The sequence below is a fragment of the Lissotriton vulgaris genome, chromosome 10, assembly GCF_964263255.1.
Source record: "Lissotriton vulgaris chromosome 10, aLisVul1.2, whole genome shotgun sequence".
NCBI lineage: Eukaryota > Metazoa > Chordata > Amphibia > Caudata > Salamandridae > Lissotriton > Lissotriton vulgaris.
This window is the reverse complement of record NC_141698.1, coordinates 953,037,760-953,062,884: the sequence shown is the minus strand read 5'-3', so window position 1 is coordinate 953,062,884 and position 25,125 is coordinate 953,037,760. Positions and strand designations below refer to the sequence as shown.

Here is a 25,125-nt window from a genome sequence, read left to right as displayed (position 1 = left end):
GAGTGGTGCTGTGGTGGCACTGAGTGGTGCTGTGGTGGTGCTGATTGGTGCTGTGGTGGTGCTGAGTGATGCTCTGGTGGTGCTGAGTGATGCTGTGGTGGTGCTGAGTGATGCTGTGGTGGTGCTGAGTGATGCTGTGGTGGTGCTGAGTGATGCTGTGGTGGCACTGAGTGGTGCTGTGGTGGTGCTGAGTGATACTGGGATGGTGCTGAGTGATGCTTAGGTGGTGCTGAGTGGTGCTGTGGTGGTGCTGAGTGATGCTGTGGTGTTGCTGAGTGATACTGTGGTGGTGCTGAGTGATACTGGGATGGTGCTGAGTGATGCTGGGGTGGTGCTGAGTGGTGCTGTGGTGGTGCTGAGTGATGCTGTGGTGGTGCTGAGTGATTCTGTGGTGGTGCTGAGTGGTGCTGTGGTGGTGCTGTGTGGTAATGTGGTGTTGCTGAGTGATGCTCTGGTGGTGCTGAGTGGTGCTGTGGTGGCACTGAGTGGTGCTGTGGTGGTGCTGATTGGTGCTGTGGTGGTGCTAAGTGATGCTCTGGTGGTGCTGAGTGATGCTGTGGTGGTGCTGAGTGATGCTGTGGTGGTGCTGAGTGATGCTGTGGTGGTGCTGAGTGATGCTGTGGTGGCACTGAGTGGTGCTGTGGTGGTGCTGAGTGATACTGGGATGGTGCTGAGTGATGCTTAGGTGGTGCTGAGTGGTGCTGTGGTGGTGCTGACTGATGCTGTGGTGGTGCTGAGTGATTCTGTGGTGGTGCTGAGTGGTGCTGTGGTGGCGCTGTGTGATAATGTGGTGGTGCTGAGTGATGCTGTGGTAGTGCTGAGTGATGCTGTGGTGGCACTGAGTGGATGCTTGGCTATAAAACGTACTTTACCCCCGCGGTGGGAGGAGTACACGGAAGACCCAAGGGCGGGTTGACTGTATATATATCCAATCTCCTAGTTTATGACAGAATCTCTTTTTCCCCTGGATCCAGTTACTATAAAAAAATAGTGATAGATACAAGGAAGGGTCCAAAGATGGTTCTTTTTAACTTTTACAATAACTGTTTAGATAGCATGATTAAGGATGTACTTGCTAAATTAACTTCAGACATGCAAAATGAACTTGATATGAGTAAATGGGGCGAAGTTATGTTATTATGGGGGGGTGATTTTAATTGCACTCTTTGTAAAAAGGGCCAGAAGGGTATTTGTGGTTTAATGCTAGAACAAGATATCAACCTGACACATTTTGAACATACCCTACTAGGTGATTTATTAAATGAGATGATTTTTAATTTTGATTTTGGGTTTTCAAATGAGTTAGCACACCACACAACGCCATTTACTCCAACCTTTATTGGGCGGGGGCCTCATCCATTATTGATTTTAGTTTATGTACGCAAAGCGCCGCGAATAGACTGACTAGCGCGAATATCATGGACTTACCATTGAGTGACCACCTCCCACAGGTATTAAAAATGGAGAACCTATTTGTTGTAACCGATAACAGAGAATGTCCCAACCAAATGGTCCAGGATGTGAAGCTGGGTACCCAAAATGGTTATAACCTTAAATGGAGTAGAGTGGTTCCGGACGATTTTCTGCTTAAAATATTGAGTAAGTGCATGAGTAGTTTCTCGATCTGTTTAGATGATTATGCGGAGAGTAGCGAAATGATAACCCATTTTAACATCATCTCTACTACAATTAAGGAAGCACTGTGGGTTGCTAGGAAAAATTCCCTAAAGTCCAATAGGAAATGGTTTGATATAAAGTGCACTAAAGCCTTAACAAAGCTCAGATATGCTATCCATAAAAGACCACGGGATGTAATCCTAATTAGAATTGCAAGGAGGGATTATAATGTAGCATTGAAGGACAGGAAGTCCTTGATAAAAAGGGAAGCATGGGACAACTTATGTGCGGCGTCACAATCAAAGGATCCGGCTGCTTTCTGGAGGGTCATTAACACTCCCCTCCTACACGAACAAAAAGCACGTATGGAAATCGCCGTTTCAGAAGATGAGTGGGTGGCTCATTTTTCTTCCCTCTATAAGGTTGTGGATTCAACCTTTGACACAGGCCAGGACACAGTGCTGCTAAATTTAGATACATCTAGAACCCTGGTAGTAACCCTTCCTGAAGTTATTGCAAGCTTGAAGGCGACCAAGGGGGGTAAGGCGGCTGGACCAGACGGTATACCAGCTGACCTCTATAAGGCTAACATCGAACTATGGGGGCCACTGCTAGTCCAGCTCTTCAATGCCGCTTTGGCAAATAGTGCAATTCCCACTTGGTTTACATCGGTCATAGTCCCTATTTTTAAGAAAGGTGACAGGCTAAGTTGCAATTGTTATAGACCAATTTCCCTATTGGACTCTTCCATAAAAATTTTGGGGAGAGTGATTTTAGCTAAATTGCAAAGCTGGGCTGAAGATAATGGGGTGTTAAGCGATTTTCAATTTGGGTTCCAAAAGGGTTTAGGGACCATAGAGCAAGGATTGAATCTGTTCACCTTGCAACAGAAGTATATAAAGGTCAAAAAACAACGTCTATACCTCACATTTGTTGATTTATCATCAGCTTTTGATTGTGTGTCACATATTAAACTGTGGTCAATTATGGCCGAATTGGGGGTAGACAATGCCATTATATGCTTTCTGAGAGATCTATATTCCGGGGCCACCGCAAGTGTCAGATATGGGAAAAATGGTGAATGCAGCAGACAATTCGGGATTGGTCGGGGTGTGCGCCAAGGGTGCGTTCTTGCCCCCTTTTTATTTTTGTTATATATAAATGGAATGGAGAAGCACCTCGTGCAGGAGGGCAGGGACATGCCTATGGTGGGAGGTAGGCCTGTCCCTGCCCTGATGTACGCTGATGATGCTGTTTTGATGGCACGCACCCCAATGGCTTTGCAAACTTTGGTCACATCCTTTAACAGTTTTATGCTTGGTTTAGATCTGAAAATCAATTGTTCTAAAACTCTGTCCATGTATTGTGGGTCAAGAACAAGCAAGCATCTGAAGCCAATTTTTATAAACTCCAATCCCTTAGAAAGGACAGCCACCTTCCCATATCTGGGGATATTGTTTCATGAAAGTGGCTCATGGACTACTGCAATCCATGCTAGATCTTTGTTATTTTCTAAAACTATTATGGCCCTAAAATGCTTTATGAGAAAATTAGGAAAAAAACCCATAAAGGAGATTTTAACTATTTATAACGCGACTTGTTTATCTGTAGTTTCCTACGGTGCAGGATTGTGGGGTTACTCAAATATCAGTTCAATTCAAATCATGGAAAATAAGTTTTTATGCCACATTCTGTCCGTGCCCGAAAGTACTGCAACGATGATATGCCATGCTGAATTGGGAATACCTTACGTTACTGATACTATTAAAATTCAGCCAATCCTTCTTTGGCATAGGGTTCGGACAAATGATGAATGTGTTGTTAATCGGGCTATTTTAAAGGATATTTTAGCATTGGACAATATCAATGACTTTAAATGGATATGCTATGTCAAAAACTTTTTTGAAAAATTAAGTTGCCCCCAATACTTTGAGGACCCACAATCAATGGCATACATATCTAGAAGAGACTTGAAAAATCTGTGTATGTCGTACCTCAGGGAAAAAAGACATATAGAGGAGGCGAGAAAAAAGACTGTTTCTGCCCACCAGGACATTTTATGCGGAGAGAAATTGCAGCCATATTTATCATTGTACATGTCCAACCATGAACGCTTCCTTTTGACCCGATTTAGATTTAATACTGTTTTTAGGACATTATCCTTCCCCGTGATGAATTGCTGGTCGAAGGATTTATGTCTTTGTCCATGTGATGATGTATCCCAACAATCCGATATACATATACTTTTTTTCTGTAAATTTTATACCTTTTTCCGAAGGAAACTCATCATCCCTAACCTCAAAGATCTAAATGTATATAGATGTCGCCTAGCGTTTTTAGAGTGCCAGAAAATGGAAACTGTTTTTATGGTAGCCTCAATTGCTGAATTTTTAAAATTAGTTTTTAAGTGTCGCAAATCAATGCAAATGGATTAATTTTTTATATTGTATATATGAACTTAATTTTGTAGTTTTCTTTTTCTTACTTTCTTTGTGATTTTAAAAATGTTTACTTGACCCCTTGTAAATTGTACCTTTCATGCTACTTTTATGGTTAGTTTGCTTTTATAACCGAATAAAGTATTTTTGAATCTTGAGTGGTGCTGTGGTGGTGCTGATTGGTACTGTGGTGGTGCTGAGTGGTGCTGTGGTGGCGCTGTGTGATAATGTGGTGGTGCTGAGTGATGCTGTGGTAGTGCTGAGTGATGCTGTGGTGGCACTGAGTGGTGCTGTGGTGGTGCTGATTGGTGCTGTGGTGGTGCTGAGTGATGCTGTGGTGGTGCTGAGTGATGCTGTGGTGGTGCTGAGTGATGCTGTGGTGGTGCTGAGTGGTGCTGTGGTGGTGCTGAGTGATAATGTGGTGGTGCTGAGTGATACTGTGGTGGTGCTGAGTGATGCTGTGGTGGCGCTGAGTGGTGCTGTGGTAGTGCTGAGTGGTGCTGTGGTGGTGCTGAGTGATGCTGTGGTGGTGCTGAGTGATGCTGTGGTGGTGCTGAGTGATACTGTGGTGGTGCTGAGTGATACTGGGATGGTGCTGAGTGATACTGGGGTGGTGCTGAGTGGTGCTGTGGTGGTGCTGAGTGATGCTGTGGTAGTGCTGAGTGATTCTGTGGTGGTGCTGTGGTGGTGCTGTGTGATAATGTGGTGGCGCTGAGTGATGCTCTGGTGGTGCTGAGTGGTGCTGTGGTGGCAGTGAGTGGTGCTGTGGTGGTGCTGATTGGTGCTGTGGTGGTGCTGAGTGATGCTCTGGTGGTGCTGAGTGATGCTGTGGTGGTGCTGAGTGATGCTGTGGTGGTGCTGAGTGATGCTGTGGTGGTGCTGAGTGATGCTGTGGTGGCACTGAGTGGTGCTGTGGTGGTGCTAATTGGTGCTGTGGTGGTGCTGATTGATGCTGTGGTGGTGCTAAGTGATGTTGTGGTGGTGCTGAGGGGTGTTGTGGTGGTGCTGAGTGATAATGTGGTGGTGCTGAGTGATGCTGAGGTAGTGCTGAGTGGTGCTGCTGAGTGATGCTGTGGTAGTGCAGAGTGATGCTGTGGTGGTGCTGAGTGATGCTGGGGTAGCGCTGAGTGATGATGTGGTGATGCAGAGGGCAGAAAGGCACAAAAAGCAGTCTAACAAAGGGCAGAAGGGCAGACAAACAAGGGAAAAACGAGTCTAACAGAGGGCAGAAGGGCACAAAAAACAGTCTAACAGAGGACAGAAGGGCAGAAAAACAAGGGAAAAACGAGTATAACAGAGGGCAGAAGGGCACAAAAAACGAGTCTAATAGAGGGCGGAAGGGCACAAAAACAAGGGAATACCAGAGGGCAGAAGGGCACAAAAAAAAACGAGACTAACAGTGGGCAGAAGGGCAGAAAAACAAGGGAAAAATTAGTCTAACAGAGTGAGGAAATATAAATTTTATGGTCAAATTGTGTTCCCTAGCGCGTACCCCACCGTCTCCATGTACCAGCTTAAAGTGCATGTAACTTCCCTCCTGTGCCAGCTATGAAGACGCAAATACATTTGCGTCCAACGTCAACATGTCCTCTTTCAGATCCACTTTCAGATCCAACGGGTTGAATAGTCCGTTCCTAAGTATGCTATGCCACCGTCTTTTTGTAGTGTACTTTACATGTTTTTCTGCTCTGGCAAAGTAGGCCCTGAATTTCTGCCATCGAGCCTCTTTTCTGGCTTCTGACTCTGAAAGCCTCAGCCCAGGCTGCCTCTGTACCCGTGAACTCTGACTTACTTTCAGCGCGGCCCACCGCGCTCAGCTCAGCCTGCTGCCTGCCAAGACTGACTATAACCTTCGAGTTATCTGTTCCGCTCCTCGAAAATGCATTCCTGCCTACTAGCTTCAGTAAACATCCCCCTCAGTTACAGGGCCAAAGGGCCGACCTGTCTCCATGCAAGTAATTCATAGCCTCCGTTACCATGCTCCCATGGAAGGCCCCATGCCCCACACTCCTCATGCAGACACTCAGGCGCATATGCACGCATTCACAGTCAGTATAGAATAGCTTCTGCCCCAGAGACCTTTCCGTCCAGATAATATGGTTCCCAAACATCAGATATCAGATATGATAGAAGTACAAGTTGATCTGACATGCCAGACTTCTGTCTCTTTCCGTTAGTGTAAATGTCAAGTCCCTGCACCCTCCAGTTTCACGTCAATCACACGTCATGTAGCTGCGCGCGCATCCAAGCTTCCGATTTCTGCTGACATTGCAACATTTCTGTTAGTGCCACCCCTTTGTGACACCTACCTGTGACGTTCTCAGCACACACCTCCAGTTCACGCCTAGTCCACGCCTTCTGATTACGTACTAGCAGCACGTGGATACTGTTATCTTGTCTTCTCTCAGCTGTTACGCCTACTGCATTGCTTCTTATGACATGAATTAAGTATATAAGCTATGTATTGTCAATAAAATGTAGCGCGCTCTTCCTATCCCTTCTTCCACCCCAGTGGTGGGAAGAACATGATATCTTGGTCATGACCATTCCTTTTGAGGAATAAAACCCCTAAGAACTCTAACACCACGGACTCTGGTTTTTTCTTTCCGATTGAGTTATTATTGATTAAGTACTTGCCTGCATAGAAATTAAGAGAGTAAATTATATATTTACGTCATTTTGGCGCCCGAATAGGGACCCCTCCCCCACCTCACGCGCCGGTTGGTACGTTGCAAGCTCTGTCCCCTGCCATCAGTTAGATGGAAACTACGCGTACCGGCAGGATTTCCTGCATCTCCCTCTGACCCACGGAGGTGACGAAGACTGCGATCAGTACCCAGACGAGGCGGTGAGGAGTGCGGAGGATCCCGACCAGAGCCTAGCCGAAAGAAGCAAGGTCTGAGGTGTCAAGAGGCCCACCAGTTTTCCGAAGTTTCCCGAAGTTTTCCGAAGTTTTCCGAAGTGTCGAGTCCAGTCCAGTCGAGTTTCCGAGGCCTTCTGTTTCCGTGCTTCCCGGTGAGTACCATTGCTGGGACGTATCTAGACGGGTTTGGGTACACAAGTCCGGTCTGCACTGTTTTTAGGCAGTGTATCTGTACTGTTTAGCAGTATATCTAGTATTCTGAATTTCTGCACTGTTACACCAGTGTATCTGTACTGTTTAGCAGTACATCCAGTATAGAGGGTAGTCATCTATGTCTCAAATGTCTTTTCATGTGATTAATGTCGTGGTATGAATGTGACCGTTTTTAATGTGCATTATTGTGTTCTTGTATAACTAGCTGTATCCAGTATTAAGTAGTTAGGATTGAGTATTCAGTACCAAGTAAACAAGATGCCGTTTTTCAACAAGTTAAAGCAGATAGGAACTAGGAAAGGGATACTAGAGGAAGAAATTCCTATCCCCCCTAGGGACACTCCAGGCAACTTTATGTACCACAAACATGGCATAGATGCCATATTATATCTAGATTTATGGGCTGACTATACTAAACATCTAGACGAAAGACACAGATGGCCTGTTACCGGAACATGGGATGCCGAGTGCATCATGAAGGTAGAGGAAGTACTATGGAAAAAGAAAGCCAGACAATCTCAGAAAGACGCCATAGAGTTTTGGCGTAAGGAATCGCATAAACGTGCTGAAAAAGCATTACGTAGAGAAGACAGACTTAAAGAATCAGACAAGGCCCAAGAAAACGAGTTAGTTAACGAGGGGATCTGAGTAAAAACAGAACAAGTAGACCGCGCACGAAATAACCTCGTGAACGGTATGTACCTCGCGGCCGAGGGATCGCCTGAAGCCATTTCAGAAATACCAAAGAATCTGCCGCCACCATTAGTTCCGACTAAAGTAATGCATAAGACTACTAAAGACATATTCCTGAATTCCTATCTAGAGGATGTAGCACCTGCTTACACCAATCTGCCTGTCCGCACCCTGCCTAACGACAGGGACGGGGGTGGTAACCCGCCCCAAAATCCTATTCCGCCAGTACCACAACAGAATGCTCCTGCTCCACCACCCCCACCACTTCCCGCACCTAAAGTTGATTTACCGAAACCACTTCTACCTGATCCTACTAAAAGACAAGTTCAAGTTCAGATACAGACTCCGCCGAGAGATAATGCCCAAGCTTCCGCCTCAGGGGGTGCGGCCGGGGGTCTACACACACCGCCGTTGACACGCAGGTTACAGCTCGCGGATTTGCGGAATCCCTTTGTGTTCAAGTCACCTCGCCTTGACGCACTCAAAGAAAACCTTTCAGTTTGCAGATATGATCCAGTACCCGGTAAAGACGATATAATGATGTTGGCATCACTACGGTTAAGATCTGCCACTGATTTCCTGCTGTGCTATGCAGGAATGAAGGACCGCCTAGATAGAATATATGAGTTTATTCAGACCGGGAAAGACCCGGACAGTATTCAGGAAGCCATGGAGCGTCAGAAAGTTGACGTTCAAGCACAGATACTACGTTTTTTCATAAATTGCCTAATAAGAGAACGAGACAGGCCTGGAACAGATCAGAGTGAATTGGATGCACTAAACAGATGGGGTCAAAATATAGCTGACGGAAAACATGACAAGGGGACTTGCATAGCCAGTATGTACAAGAAAATTAGAAAAAGAGTGATAGAAATACACCAAAAAGAGAAAGAAAAGGCTTCCTCTGAGGAGGAAGAAGAGCTTGAAGAACCAGAAAAGACTACAGATACTATAGCGTATGTAGGTAAGGGAACTTACCTTAGGAAAGGTATCCATCCAGAAAGCAAGAGAGTTTTTCTCTCTGCCTTAACAAACCCGAATTCTGCGGAACATCAGTTCCAGGAAACCGATAAAAGAGGGTGACAGTGCTGAACCAGAGGGTGGCAGGGGTGAACCAGAGATGGGACAAGCAATGTATAACTGGGGAACTGCACTTGCTCTAACATAGGCATTTTCTTACACACTTCTTCAGACCGTTGTTCTTCCTTTAGTTGAGAAGGTTCTGATTTAGGGGTACAAAGTACAACTGGTCTCTAAACTTTGCCCCCTAGACCCTCCCCCACCTTTCGTGTTTTTTGTGAACCAGACAGTGGCAGTGCTGAACCAGAGGGTGCCAATGGTGAACCAGAGGGTGGCAGGGGTGAACCAGAGGGTGGCAGTGGTGAACCAGAGGGTGGCAGTGATGAACCAGAGGGTGACAGTGGTGAACCAAAGGGTGCTGTGCCCATACACGACCGCATGGGTAACTTCGCCATGCAAGCGGCCTGCGAACACGCAAAAAGCCCCGCGAACACGCAAAGTGAGTGCAACAGTAGGGAAAGCGTTGGATAGCGTAGGGGTAAAAATGACTATTCCCACTCCAGAGGGTGCAACAGTAGGTAAAGCATTGGATAGCCAAGGGGTAAAAATTACTATTCCCACTCCAGAGAGTGCAACAGTTGGGAAAGCTTTGGATAGCGTAGGAGTAAAAATTACTATTTCCACTCCAGTGAGTGCAACAGTAGGGAAAGCGTTGGATAGCGTAGGGGTAAAAATGACTATTCCCACTCCAGAGAGTGCAAAAGTAGGGAAAGCGTTGGATAGTGTAGGGGTACAAATTGCTATTCCCACTCCAGAGAGTGCAACAGTAGGGAAAGCGTTGGATAGCATAGAGTTAAGAATTACTCTTCCCACTCCCGTGAGTGCAACAGTAGGGAAAGTAAATACTTCATATATTATTAAAAATATATTAAATATTAATACCAATAAAAAAATAATTAAAAGTAATTATCAATGTAATATAATATATTACTTAATCAATTAAAAATACATTTAACAATTAATTATTAAAATCAATTACCTATTAATATAAATTAATTACCAATTAACAATTAATTAATAAGCAATTAAAAATTAATTAACAATTATTTCAAAATAAACATCAATAAATATATTAAACTATTTACTTAATTACAATTACATTACTTCCCACCCTATTCCCCTATAAACCTACAACCTGCTACGGGATATACATTTATAAAATTACCATAATTATCAATTAATCAATTAATACAAATTAATTGCCAATTACAATTTAATTAATTACCAATAAAAATGATTTAACAGTTGATTCGAGATAAATACCAATAAATAAATTAAAATATTTAATTAATTATAATTAAATTACTTCCCACCCTATTCCCATATAAACCCACAACCCGCTACGGAAAATAAATTAATACAATTAACATAATTATCAATTAATCAATTAAGTAAAATTAATCACCAATTAAAATCTAATTAATTACCAATTAACAATAATTAACAATTAATTCAAAATAAATACCAATAAATACATTGAAATATTTATTTAATTACAATGAAATTACTTCCCACCCTATTTCCCTATAAACCCACAACCCGCTATGGAAAATACATTTATAAAATTAACATAATTATCAAATAATCAATTAATAAAAATTCATTACCAATTAAAATTTAATTATTTACCAATTACAAATTAACAATTAATTCAAAATAAATACCAATAAATTGAAATATTTAATTAAATATAATTAAATTACTTCCCACCCTATTCCCCTATAAACCCAGAACCTGCTACAGAATTAAATTAAGCAAAAATTAAATAACATAAAATTCATTCCTTAAAATAAATTATAGTATAAATATACACTTTTCACACATATACTAACATACAAAACACTTTAAAAAATTCGATATTATTAAAAATTAAATATTTTTAATACCTATATTATATACTTCAATATTTTGACTTTCTATATTTATGAAAATTGATATTAAATTACTTACCTTAAATTCGATATTTTTCTTGACTATATTCTGTCCATTAGATATTTTGTCCATTCTACATTTTCACTTCGATATTCGTGCTATTCTATATTTTTGATTCAATATTTTGTCTGTATACCAATTCTAGGACAGGAAACTTTCTTAGGTACCTTTTGAATCCCCAGAAAGTTTTAAAAAGGGGCCCAGATTTGGCATGGATAACTTTTGTGGAAAACAAAGTTATAAAGTTTTAAGCTTGAGCTAACCCAAACATCCATAAAAGGACTAATCATCAGTTATTAAGTGATGACATAGAAGAAATCCTTTTAGTTGACAGTGGTAATGCCATAAGTGAGGTCGTGTGGCAGGAACATGGCTGATATCAGATGGTTATATATTACCTTCATTTTATATATGATTATTATGTGATTTGTTCCGGAAATTTCAGAGTTATTTTAAATATTTTAATATCTAATGAGCAACAGAAAATATAACTTCCCCTTAAAGTGTTTTCAGTGACTATATAAATGTATATGTATTTTAAATACAGGAGGTATGAACATTCACAAGTAACAACAATATATTGTAGTGATGTTGTTTGTTTGTGAAGCCGTTTGTAAATCAATATGCAAGGTCATTTCAATGTACAGAATAGCAAATTGGTGGGTAGAATGTAGCACTTACAGCAGAATGTTTCATCAGAAGCATCTTCACAGTCTGGTTTGTAATCGCAGATCAGGTGTGATTCAATGCACTTCTTGTTCAAGCACACGAAATCCGAAACTCCTGGGCACATACCTGGTATTTCTCCAACTGAAACCAAAAGGACAATGCAATCAATATTTCCATGTTATCAAAGCAGTCTTTTTTATTTTGTTTAACAATTGCCTGTTTGGTCATTCAGCACTTCAAACATCAGTTTTCTTTTTCAGTATGCTAACTTCTATCAGGGTCTTTCCAGAATTCGTTTCTTCAAATTGTAAGATGCTCAACGTTGTCCATTTTCACTACAAAGTTTTTTGTAGTGATACAATTATATTAACTAAAATTTTCTTAGAAATAAGTTCAAATGTTGCTGGTAGTAAATAGAGAGAGATGCAAATCGGTAGGATAAAAGAGTCCATGCAAGTTCCTCTGAAGACTTAGGGGGCCATTAGGATGACTGGCGGACTTTGTCCGCCCGTCATCCTAGCGGGGATTGGGACTGCCCGCCATAAGGGCGGGGGTCCGGTGGGGGCCATTTGGGATGTGCCCGCCACAGTGGCGGGTACATCCTGTATTACTAGCATTGTGCCAGGCTGTGCTCTCAGCACCGCCCACAACAATGCTAGAAATGCATTTCAGCATTTGCATAAACAAAGCGGCAGGCACCGCGCGGTGCCTTCCGCTTTGTTTATGCAAATGTGGGGGGGTACCACAGGTACCCCCCGTGTGAAGCCCCCACCCCTCCTTCACTCTGGGGGCTGCAGGGGTCCCCCAGAGTGAAGACGGCATGCCGCCACGGAAAGGCATGACTGACAGCCCATACTAATATGGCTGGCAGTATCTATGAGACACCGCCACCATATTAAACATTTTCCGCCCTGGCCGCAAGGCGACCGAGGCGGAAAAGCGGCGGACGGTCTTTCCGTCCACCGCGGTCCCACCCGCCATACTAATATGGCGGGGAGGAATTCGGGAATGGATGTCGGGCGGATTGCCTCCGCCAGGCCTGCGGTGGCTACCGCCAGCCTGGTGGAGGCAATCCGCCCGACATCGTAATGGGCCCCTCAAGCTCTGCTGTGTGAACACCACGTTCAATGCACCAACACAGCAACATTTGTTGTTATTACAAAAATAAATTACCAAAGTGGGAGTTTGCATTTAAAAACCAAACAATAAATGCCGCTGGCATGCTGGGACTTGCTCCCAGAGTGCGGGGGCTATTTGTTTTCCCGTTAAGGCTTGTTCTGGTGTTCCCAAAAAGGAAAACAAAGTATGTTGGCATGTTCGTTCTGAATACCGCGGATTGTTGAGATACAGCCCAATATCAGTCGGGCTGCGGGTCAAAGGATTTCTGCCAGCCACAGGATTCTGCTGACCTTCAGGCTCTGATTCAAGGGCAGATTTTCCTCAATAAATTCAGGCATGTCAAACCTGCTGAAATATATCGAGGGTCATGGCCTGTAAAAAATTGGTAAAACATGTGGAATTTGCCGTGTCAAATGCCTTTTCCTCATTTTATGCTTCATTTGCAAGTTAAAAAGTCAGAATAGGAGTTATTTAATATACGTGGTAAATATCTTACCTATTCTGACGAACTTGAATTGAGTGCCTAAATAGAACAGATGAACCGGGAGGGAAGTAGACATTGTAGTCCACCCTGCCTGCAAACTCTAAATAAGGCCCAAATGTTTATGAGAGAATCAGGTATACATCAAAAGCATCAAAGTCTGTACTTTTTTATCATGAAAATAAGATTTCAACTAAGGTTCTTTGTATTTGAAAGTTTCCCTAATTTTACCAAACAGGAGAAAGCAATGTTCAACTTGGACCTAACATCTGAGCATTCACAAATGCATGCAAGGAAGCCAAATGAACTGCCTTTAAATTGTCCTGCAAAAGCAAAACACGCAAAAAAGCATCCATTGGCTTTTAGAATATCTAATATTTCAATTATGCAGAATCTTGGCTACTCATTTATAGCAATCCCAGCTCTAAGTTTTTTCTAATAAGATAGTGTGTGTTTGGTGTTATTTCTGATTAGCAGAGGTATACACCCTGTCCATGCAGTAGCAACAATCCTAGTAGGCGTAAGTCACAAACACTCCCTAATTTGGCCTGTGCTTATCCCACTGGTGGCAGGTTAACGAAAAAACTGAAATGTTTGTGTTTAAAAGCATAAATCACCAACTGGAGCCACCTGGTCTTTCTAGACCCAGTCAAATCCAAAGGTTCCCGCTGACTGCGTTTGTACGTGGGTTGGATATAGGGACCAGCCTTGTCCCGCTGAAAAATACCTCAGTTGCGTCTTCAACAGAGCCAAGATGTGAGAAGCAAAGGGGCGATACATCGTCAACTAACCACAGGATGAAGGCAATGCATCAACTCTGTGGCTCGCGAAGTCGATGGTGGGTCAGAAATGGAGGCGATACACCACGTAGTTGGCAAAGCAATACAATGTACTCGATAGTCATTGTGGCATCAGAAATTGTATTTAAGGGCTAGCTTTCAGAAAGAAATTGCAAATAAAAAATGGAACCAAACGATCAGTGTTAGAATTCTCAGGATCCCTGGTTGGCTGAGGTAGATACCCTAGGCCAAGCAGGGACCCGCGAGCCCAACGTTAGGGAAATGACAGGTCGCCTCTAGAGATAGCCCCCGCTCCACCACCTTGGTAGCTTGGCACAAGCAGCTAGGCTTATCTTCAAGGCCAATGTGTAAAGTATTTGCAATTACGCTCACAGCAATCCAATGATGACACCACAAATAGACTCCACAAGAGTTTCATAGAAAAACAGGTATATGTTTATAAAAAGATATACGATTAGACCACACAATACTAAACCAACATATGTGTTGGGGTAATACTCCCCCTGGCCGAATATTATTGAGCTAACCTAAACAATCCTACATAATCCTAATGTCCTAATATGCAGTTCGTTATGCAAAGATCAGGTACTTCACAACATAAGAGTAATTCTGATCGTAATACAGCTATCTGGTGATTTGTACTGTCACTGTAATGAAATGCGTAGAGCAACAACGTGGTAAACTGATATGCTCCCGTAATGCAATGTGTATGGTACCCTTTCAGGTACCCTGTTAGGAAAAAGCAATGCAATGTGTAATACAGTTATCAGACAGTTCACTAATGTAATGTGTAATACGATAATCCGGCAGATCGGGATGCAGACTAAGACAAGGTGTAACACATCTATCAGGCAGTTAGTTATGCACACCTAGTTCAATGCGTAACAAGCCTATCAGGCAGTTCTTTAGGCAAACTAATGAAATGGGCAATACGACAAAACAGGCAGTCTGTTTTGCAGGAGTAAAGCAATGCATTATACAATCATCAGATAGTCCGGTATGCAGAAGTAATGCAATATGTAAGTTACTCTGGGTCCATGCAGGGTGCCTCCAGCGGTCTCTCTGCCACTTGTGCTGGCTTGCGGTTAGTCTCTGGCCACAGTTGCCCCCCACATGGGTAAGATAAACCACAGTAAATGCAGCTTTGTACTCAGGCACCGGTGCAGCCACTCCCTTGGCACATGGGCCTCAATCCGAGCCGAAGGAGAGGCTCGCGCTGCAGGACAGAGAGAGTCCGAGAGTGTCTCCCTCAGAGCTCGCGCCTCGCCCCAGGAGTCGACACACGATACCACGGGGCGCAAACCCACTCTCCTCTTCTCGTCCACTGACTTGAACATCTGATGCAATTTCTCTGAATTTCTGGTCAATGGGTAGATCCCAGGCTGCACACTACACCCGCCCTCAGAGTCAGTGAGACGGCAGTGCACGGCACACGCACAGAGCGTCGCTGAGACACACTTGATCTTCTGGTGTCCCCGATCACATGGCACCTCTTACACAGGTCTCAGGCTGCAGACAGCTCAAGCACACAGCGTCGCTGAGACAAACTTGCTCTTCTGTTGTACACGATCATGGGCTAATCCACATGAAAGTCTCAGGCTGCTCCCAAGCACACGCACACTGCGTTGCTGAGACTTACTTGGCTCCACGGTACACAAGTACACAGGACGATCCTCTCGAAGGACTCAGGCTAGAAAGAGCACATGCAAAGCGCATCTCTGAGTTTCGTTTGAAACTCCCGGTGCCCTAGATCACAGCGCATGACTTGCGAAGGTCTCAGGTTAGACAGAGCACACGCACCCACAGCGTATCTGAGAGTCTTCTCTGGAAACTTTTGTGTTCCTGTGTTTCCAAACAGGGAGCCAGCTCACCTCAGGCCCTTGGGGAGAGTTACTTCAGGACACAGCACACAGCAAAGTCCTTCAAGCAGGGGGACACAGCACACACCAAAGTCCCTATAGCCTTTCCTTAGTTGAAACAGCAAACTGCAGGCCAGCTCCAGATCACACAACAAGAACAGTCTTATCCAAAAGTCTCTTCAGTTGCTTCTTCCTTGGCAAAGGTTCCTCTTGATCCACGAAGTAGCTCCAGTCTTGTTCACACTTGACCAAGCCATTTTTCAAAGGTTCGGGGCTTCAGCTCACATAGTTATACCTCTCAATGACTTTAAAGGTTTTGTGTTACAGGGGACACTGACACCTACTTAAACCAGTTCTGGGTGCCTCCCTACCAGTGACACCTTCTTCCTTTGATTAGTGGGGGTCTGGATTCTGAATCACTCAGCAGGAGATGGGACAATTGTTTTATAGCACCAGCTATACAATTGTTTTATAGCACCAGCTATTCACCTCTAGGCCTACTCCTCCCCCTACACATTCCACATACAGGTCAGCCTGTGCTGTCTCACCTCCTCCCCTGGGTCAAGACCTTCCCCACATCCTATTGCTTTCAAATCCAGCCAATCAATCCACAACCAGGCAGAGACACACAGAAATGTTTAAAGCACAAACACCCAGCCAGTTCTGAAAGAGTGGCTTACAAACACATAATGCAAAAACCATCTTTATAAAAAGATGTGCTATTGCAGGGTAAGTTCAGGCATATTAAACTTCGCCTTTCCATCTTAAGCCTTTGGGACGATAGGCTGGCAAACACATTACACAGCCTTTCCATTCTATTCTAATGGGCACGATGGCCTGTGAGCAGTGAAAACGAAATTGAGATTATTTCACGGCCAGGACATGGTACACACCTTGGTACATCTCCCACCTTTCACATGCACTGCACCCTGTCCAGGATGTACCCTAAACCTACCATAGGGGTGCCTAATGTGTATGGAAAGGGAAGGGCAGGGTCTGGTAAGTGCGTGCACTAACTAGAGCAACATGGAAGTTTAGGAAACTGCGCACATAATGGACAGCCAATATCCATTACGCTTTTACAGGGAGCACATGCACTCTGACACTGTTTAGCAGTGGCAGAATGTCCAAAGCATCTATGTTGGCAACACCATATCCATCAAAGTACCACAAATATAGGAGGTAGAGGCAAAAAGTCAGGGGTAATCACGTTAAGAAATGCCAGGCCTAACACTTGTCAGAAAAAAGGTCTAGGGGTAAAGCAAAAAGTTTTGGGAACTTTAGCCAAAAATGTCCAAGTCCCGCAATCAGCTATTACTGTTAAATCATAATGCAAACTCTCATCCGTTTGTAGTGATTATAAAACTTTCATTTAAGGCTTTCAGACTTGATCATGTCCTTTTTTTGTGTTAATTGTTACTACGGTCCTTAAACTTATTTTGCAACCAAACTGTGGACATACCTTTATTTTTTTTTCTCCTGGTTTTTCAATTACAATAAATCAGAATTGGATTAAAGATGGAGGAAACACATTATTCCTGCTGTTCCTATTTACATCTATCCAGTAGTTTTTTCTGTGCGTTAACAAATGTGAGTACAGAATTTCAAAATGAAAACTTGTTTGAGTGCTTTCCAATTACTTGTCCCCTTAATTAGTCTGCATGCACTAACATTGCCAAATACTGTTTTTGGAAATTGGTGTTTCGAGGGATTAACTACTCATTGCTAATTTGTCATTTTCTATTAATAAATAATATAAGTATTCAATCAAAAAAACAGTTAAACAGATTCTACTTCTAATTTAAGACACTGAAATTGTCCAGGTAGGATGGGCTACACAAACATAATGATGTTCGACTGATCATGAAAACAGAATTGAAGTTGTACAAATTATCAGGAGCATTACATTTGGCATTATCATTGATAATGTAACACAAGGTTGCTATAATTACACCTAAAAGCTAAGTCTACCCACATATACATTGTTTCCAAATGGAAGCCACTATCAACATGTAAATGCTCCCAATGTACAGGAAAATATGGTGCTTTTTAAGCCGCCTACAAACATTTGTAACAAATATAATAATAATACATATTTCCTGCTATTTTTAGTAATGTCAATGGAGATATCAGTGGTTATTGGATATGTGACGATACCATGATGCAATGGTTCTGAACTACATTTTTGCAAATGAAAAATCAGCCTACACCTTTATCATAACAATAATACCAACTCCAAAATATTGTCAACACCGTTGGCTGCTGCAGGTCAGTACCACTGCATTGAAAAATTTGCCACTCACATTGCGAAAACAGCTGTTCACACTGATTTGAATGCGCGGGACAAGTTCTGAGCATTAACCCCTTCACTGTGGAGGCTATTCCGCCGCAGTGCTAAGGGGCGGGGGCGCGTGGCGGTACCGTGCTGGTGACGGAACCGCTCCGTCACCAGCCGCGGTTGCGCTGTGCTCATGACGGAGCGGTTCGGTGACGGTCCCGCCCGCTCAATAGAATGCTCAGCGCAGGCGCGGAATCCGCGCAGGTGTGCCGAGCGGGCCGTGACGGAACCGCTCCATCATCAGCACAGCGCGACCGCGGCTGATGACGGAGTGGTTCCGTCACCAGCAGGGGAGGGGTTAACGACCAATACAAGCAGCATGACTGACCAAAATTCCACCACAGTCTCTTAGACCTTTTAGGTAACTCCATGGAATTCCGTGGAGTAAGACTCCACGAGTTGCACCCACCCTTAGTATAAAGGCAGATGTATTTGAACTCACAGCAATCAAATTTCAGTTTCTCCATAGTTGGTATTACTAGTTTTTTTTAATGTAATGTCTGTAGTGAGTTCATATATGTCATCATCGTCATTCACCCTTAGAGTGAAGTGAGAATAATAGAGAGAGCAGTTTCACTCATTAGAAATACAAATCCCCATATGCAATACTTATTAGTTGAGGGTATTGATGCCTTTTTGAATCAACTTATTACTTCACTATGATTACATGCAGGACTGAGACTGTCACAAAGCAGACAGAAAAAGAACACAATATTTCAGTGATGTACTAACATATGTGATCCCACCAGTCAGGTCAATATTTTTGAATATGTGATTTTATCGTGGATTAGGTCATAAAAAGCACACTAGAGGGGGGGGCGTGGTTGTGTATGTAAGCGTAACTAAATCATTTAAGTGTTTGTTTGATTAAAATACAATATAATGTGCCTTTAAATTATTTTAGTGAAATATATGTCTATATAGTGTCGGACAAACGTCGACAAAGGTATTCTGTGTTTAATATGGCTGAAATATATCAACATCTGATTATAAAACTCTCTTCAAAATTACTGTTTAATATTTGCAGGTACTATTACAATTTTTAAAAGCATTGATATATACCAGTTACTATATACTTCAAAACTCTTCTCTCCCATCTGCTGGTCATTATGGGCTCATGTGGCATAATTGTCATGTCAATGTTACTAATAGTACGGTTACGGATTGGAAGCCGACAAATATACTGTGACTGTACTGTACAATATCATACCATTTTCCTTGTAAATACACAATGAAACGGAATGCTGAGGAGACGAACTATTCAAGAACGCTCTTGTTCGGGAAATAGTATTGAAAATCCTGCAAGATTTTGGTGATGTTGGAAAAGCAAGATGGTAACCGGTAAATGCAGTCTAGACCACGCACAGGTGTTTCAGAAGTAGCATTTTAATCACAAAGCATCCACACTCAGCATGCAGAGGCAGCTGCGTTAGACAGTTTTCATAGCAGTTCTTCCAACCCGCCAAGATTCTGGGGAGTATTATATATCTATCTATATCTGTAACCCTTATTTTTGGAGCATTTACATTTGAGATAAGTGTGATCAAATACTCTCGTATTCTTCAATAGTGTCGAGGTAGACTCAACACGCTGTCAGACAGATTTTTGTTTGGTAATTAACTTGTATTGTTATATATCAATTGCTCATTGAAGAATCGCCCTCCAAGAGGCTTAGGATTTGTAGAAAGGATTTCATTGAAAAAACATGGTCTACCATGGTGTAGTACTTAGATTGATGTAAGCTTATTATTACTATCTGGATTTATACTTTAATTCACAAACGTCATCTCTAATAGTTGGATTTCTAAATCATCCGTTCTTCATTTAAAAGTGGTACTAGATGCACCTTTAAATATTACTGGGCCTTGGTAGAATTTGCGTAATTTTGTTTGCTGATATTACACAAAATTCCCACAAAATAAACCCCACAAAATTACCCGCTAATGCACGAAATGGCAGGTTAAGCATTCGGCACTATTATTTTGTGAGAAACGTATCTTGAATCCTGTTTTTGGCATGAGGATGCCTTTGATACTAAAAAAAATAGAGCTCGTTTGGTTCGTTCACATACTTTTGTGATCCAACAAGAGGATTTTTTTACCCCAAATTAGTCACAATTATGCGACATGGCAGAGTTGTGCAATCCCAGGCATTTTGCGTTATTTTAACAAAGAATGCCAGAAATTATGTGAGCCTACGCCAGCATACGAAATTTCAACCAGTCCTAGATTTCACATTTACCTTTTGAAGTGTTACCTTAGTTTGAAATATTTCACTTTTTCTAATCAGTTCATTTTTGAGTTTTGCACCTCCGTTTTTATGGCAATGTTTACGTTTGGGAAATGATTTGTTGATGTATTTGTGAATACAATTGGTATTCATTCACCTTTTTCATTTTAAAATCGTTTGGGCCATTAAGCACACATTGCATGGTAAATCTATTTTTAGTATGTTTGGGGTAGTGGTTCTTCCAGTATTAATTTTGATGAAAATGCATGTCAATATATTGCTCAAATGTTCAATCTTGCAAGGACATGAGGCTATTAATGGTCGCTAATGGCCATTTTCTGTATGATAGATACTAATGACCAAGGGCTTTTAGCCTGAAATGAATTAGGTTTATTTCAGCTGGGTTGTGCAGAATGAATACTGAATTCCAACATATTGGGGAAAGAAGCCTGGATGGGAATTTCCCATACATTTGAAAATTGGATACATGTTGCCTTTGCATGAACATTGTGAATATTGGAGAAAGATGAATGAAAGACTGGACTACCTGGATCAAACTTGGGTTCTTGGTTGATTGTTTCTGACTTAGGCCGTGCATCTTGGTGCGTATGGGCTCTATGCACACCAGCTTATCTTGCACTAGGTTTATTTTGCCAGGTTAAAATGACAGTTCAAAACTGCACTACAGGCTTCAGTGGCAGGCCAGAGACGTTTAAGTGTTACTTTATGAGGATCGCTGCATCCCCACTGGTCGCATTTCATTTACAGGTCATGGGTACAGGCACTGATATTTTCTAGAGACTCAAATGTATAATACATGTTCTGATTGGATGTAGTCCAATTTTAGAATGGTCGTTTTCAAGAGCACAAGCACTCTATCAGCGGTTAGCAGTAGTAAAGTGGACAGAGTCCTAAAGTCAACAGAAACAAATACAGCAAAACAGGAAGGGTGAATGCAAAATGTTTGGGGGAATACAATGCCAAGGGTGTCACGTCTAATGCTTACACTTTTAATACAACTAACGCTTTTGTAGTAAGTCCAGTACTGCACATGGCCACCCCTTAGTCCTGAACACCTTCCCATGGAAAATAATGGAGGTAGTGATTTACTACAAATGTATACGTTGAGTTATAATAACAGTATAGGTCACAGCAAAGGGGCAGGTTGTGAATACTAAGAAAGTAATAAACTTCCTCAAATGTGCAAGTGAATACAAAAGTGCAGATTGTGAATCAGGCCCAAAGCGACAATGAATTTACAATTGCTCCAATAGATGTACACACGGACCAATGATGCACATTTAAAGCATCCACACTACATCACATTCACAGATATGAGCCAGTGTACAAAGCAAAGACACTACGAAATAAGCCATTATCAAAATGCATTATACATGGACAGAGACACCCCTTAAAGAATTTAGGAAGAGAACATATTTGGATTAGACAAATCTACTTATTCAATCACAAGCTTTCACCTAATGTAAAGCTAATATCTTAGTAGGAAATGTCATCATATAAAATGGCAAACCACCTTGGTAAGGAGGATTTTCTTCATTGGGCTCATTGTGTTTGTAAGATTTGGGGGTCTCTAGTTGGCACCACAGGTAGGTACCAGTGGCGTAACAAAACTTGAGGGGGCCCCCCTGCAAGGGACTTGGAGGGGGCCCCATCTCCACATTTAATCAGAAGCTCTCTGGCCAGAGTACTGTGCTGAGGGGGACCCCTAGAGCTCGGGCCCCCCATGCACCGCAGGAGTTGAGGGGGCCTGTGTTACCCCACTGGTCAACTGCATCAGAGTGGCCCAACTGGACTAGCTATCACTCTGCCACTTTTACAAAATGACAGCAAATTAACTAGAAAGTTTCAATACACTGCCTCGGTGCTGTTTTCTGTAGAATCATCAGAAGCACCCATTGTACAATGTTACTCTCTTCTTTGCCCCTCAATGGTGTCTAGTACTGCCACTGTTGTTGCCAACCCTGCTTGTGTCCCATGTCTCCCCCAATGTCCTGTTCTGCCTCTGACTGTGAAGGTCCTTGCTCTAAGCTTCTTGCTCTTGTCTCCCACCCCTCCTGTCTCCTGTTCTGCCCCTGTTGGACAGAGTCCAGCCTTCCTCTGATGTAGCTCAATTTTGTTCCACCTAATTTTGCCTCGCAAATGGCTACAGTTGTGGAGTTGTATGACCTCAACATAATCAAAATGCGGGAAAGCAGTTGTTAATCTCAAGATACAACTATCGAATTCGCAGTAGGAGATAGCAGTGGAAATGCAGTCTGGCTTCTTTTCTTTGAACGGTGCACCTGATAAGCCCATCAGTATTCATCTATTAGTACTGCCAGCGCATTCCTGTCTTCCTCCCCACCCTCAGAGGTTCCTGTTCAAGCATCCTCAGAACCGTCACTAAAAGGGCCAGCAAAACTGCTTTGGGAGCAATGCATGGGGAGCACTAGTACATTTAATCTACACATACTGTCCAAGCATCTGGCACTCATGATCCACCTAAGAGAATACCTACGCCCACTGGTGTTAGGAAACTGGCACCCATGTATACCTCCCAAAAATCTGTAGTGTCACAAGCAATTACAAGAATCTTTGGTTTTCCATCTCCATCTGGAACCTGAAGATCTAACACTCAAATTGTCCTTGATCGAGTGCAGAACATCGTCCTTACCTATAGCAACACCATTTCGGTTACAGTGATCAGGCTCTTAAAGGGCCATCCCGTGTACAGGAAAAAACGGGTCTCTTTACCCAGTCCTGCATGTCTAAAAGTATCCAACAATAAGCATTTCAGAATGTACATTTGTTTGATGATGTCTGTTTGGGTATTTAGACCTATTTTTGCATCATTCACAGGATAGCCTCTTTAACATTGTGCCTCTTCAGCCACATTCTATTACCACACTGCAAGGACTGGGCCACTGCAACGACTGCGCCAACTTTCCAATATATAAGATTGTTTGGAAGTGATTGAGAACAGCCAGTAAATCATGCCTAGATAAAGGTATAATTGTACAAACTTTTACTGAAACATTTGCTTGGACAATTAAGTTGTCCTTGAATCCTGACAGTCACAACATCTGAAACCCGAAAGTGAGACAGGGTCAGCATTATAATTTTTGCAACCATTAACAAATATCGCAGAAAAACAAATATTGTGCCATAAGCACTGTAAAACAAATACCATCAATAGCTTTGGGGTGTACAGACATTTTGCTCACTATTTACTTAATACTTGGACTATAAACATCTGGCTGAGTACAAGTGAAATGTAAAAGTAGTTCTATTCATGTAGTATGTCCGTGGATCAGAATGGTGGAGGTTGTCACCTACATAGCAGTTGTGAAGATGACTTCTTGTGATTTTTGGGGTGGCTGGTCCAAGTGGACATGAAGGTGCCACCTATATATTATTTTTTAACAGGCAATTAGAGGGTCAGGTGTAGTGCCGACTCTACAGCACAGCCCCAGACATTCAGAATGACAGCGAAATATATGTGTAGTGGTGTCTCCTCTTGGATCTGAGAGCACTAAACAAGTACTAAAGAAGCAAGGCTTCGGGATGAGCTCTTGCCTGGACATTCCTCTGTCAATCGTTCGTCTGGAATAACTACATCACCAGATCTGCATAAATGGCATCAAAAGTACCTGCAATTTATGATGGGTGGTCGGCACTACCAATTCAAAGTAGTTGCTTTTGGCTGTGGACAGGAGCAGATACATGAGATGGGACTGCACAGTAAAATTCTCTAACAAGTTGTGAACATTTAACTAGCCCTATACGAGGTCTGTGAGTCGAGTATATAGAGACAGACACTTCCATGAACGTGGTGAGCAGCATACAGAGAAGAGACCTTTACTGACCAGTGTGATAGGAACCATATTGTTACAAACATTCATGAACGGGATTTTGGAGAGGGTTTTTCATGCACCAATTATGGATTGTTGATTTCATATTACACCAGGTCAAACTCTCAGATCAAAATGGGTCTGCCTGTGAATATAATAATAATAATAATATATTTGACAGTTTATTAGCAAGAGGTTTTTGATCATGTAGGCAAAAGGAGGAGAGGAGAGTGCAGCGTTCCTTATGGGCCTGCAAACCCTACATTCAGGGTAACAAGCTATGGTCGGTGCTTTAAATGCACTGGTACTCACCAGTACTGAGTACTGGCCTTTTCAATTTCCTCCCTTATTGTACAGGAAATTCTCCTTGGCCAAAGAGAGTACCGGTACCAATGATGTTTAAGCAAGGGCCGGGCCAGGTTCAAGTGACAGTGTGATGGAATTCTGATTTAAGGCTGTCACAGTCTGAGTTTCAGTGAGCTAGGCTCCGGGTGAATTATCTAGCAGTAGCTCATTTCATATGGTGACAGGATGGGCCTTGCTTCACACTGTAGTTAACAGCCCAGTGACCAATCAAACCCCACAGTGTTATTCACCCCATACAAGTGATGTAGAGTGTGCCATCTTTTTTGCTCCTGGGCACACAGGATATACTACAAAGGAATGTTAACTGGCTGAGACCTTTTGTGCCTCTGTGCTGAATGATGTGAGCGTGTGGGAGTGTGTGTCTGCCTGTGTGCATTTGGGAGTGCCAGTGTTGGTGTGCAAGTGTGCTAGTGTGTTGTGCCTGCTTTCCACCCCTGGTAATATTCTGAGAAAGATCGAGAATATCACAGCACTGAGTACCTGCCTCAGAATACAGAAGCACAGCACTCACCAAGGTCTGCTGTTAGCATAAGGCCTTTATCTGCAGAATCTTGCCATTAACAGCGTTAAGGAGCAT

General features: G+C 42.7%; 1 protein-coding gene across 1 annotated transcript in view; it reads right to left on the bottom strand.

Moving 5' to 3' along the window:
* The window catches only part of MALRD1 (MAM and LDL receptor class A domain containing 1), a 2,333,045-nt gene that overhangs the window by 914,295 nt on the left and 1,393,625 nt on the right, over nucleotides 1-25,125 (bottom strand). Inside the window, exon 26 of the mRNA XM_086939858.1 lies at nucleotides 11,518-11,646. Within this exon, the coding sequence (XP_086795984.1) occupies nucleotides 11,518-11,646 (129 nt within the window). The remainder of the gene's footprint in view (nucleotides 1-11,517; nucleotides 11,647-25,125) is intronic.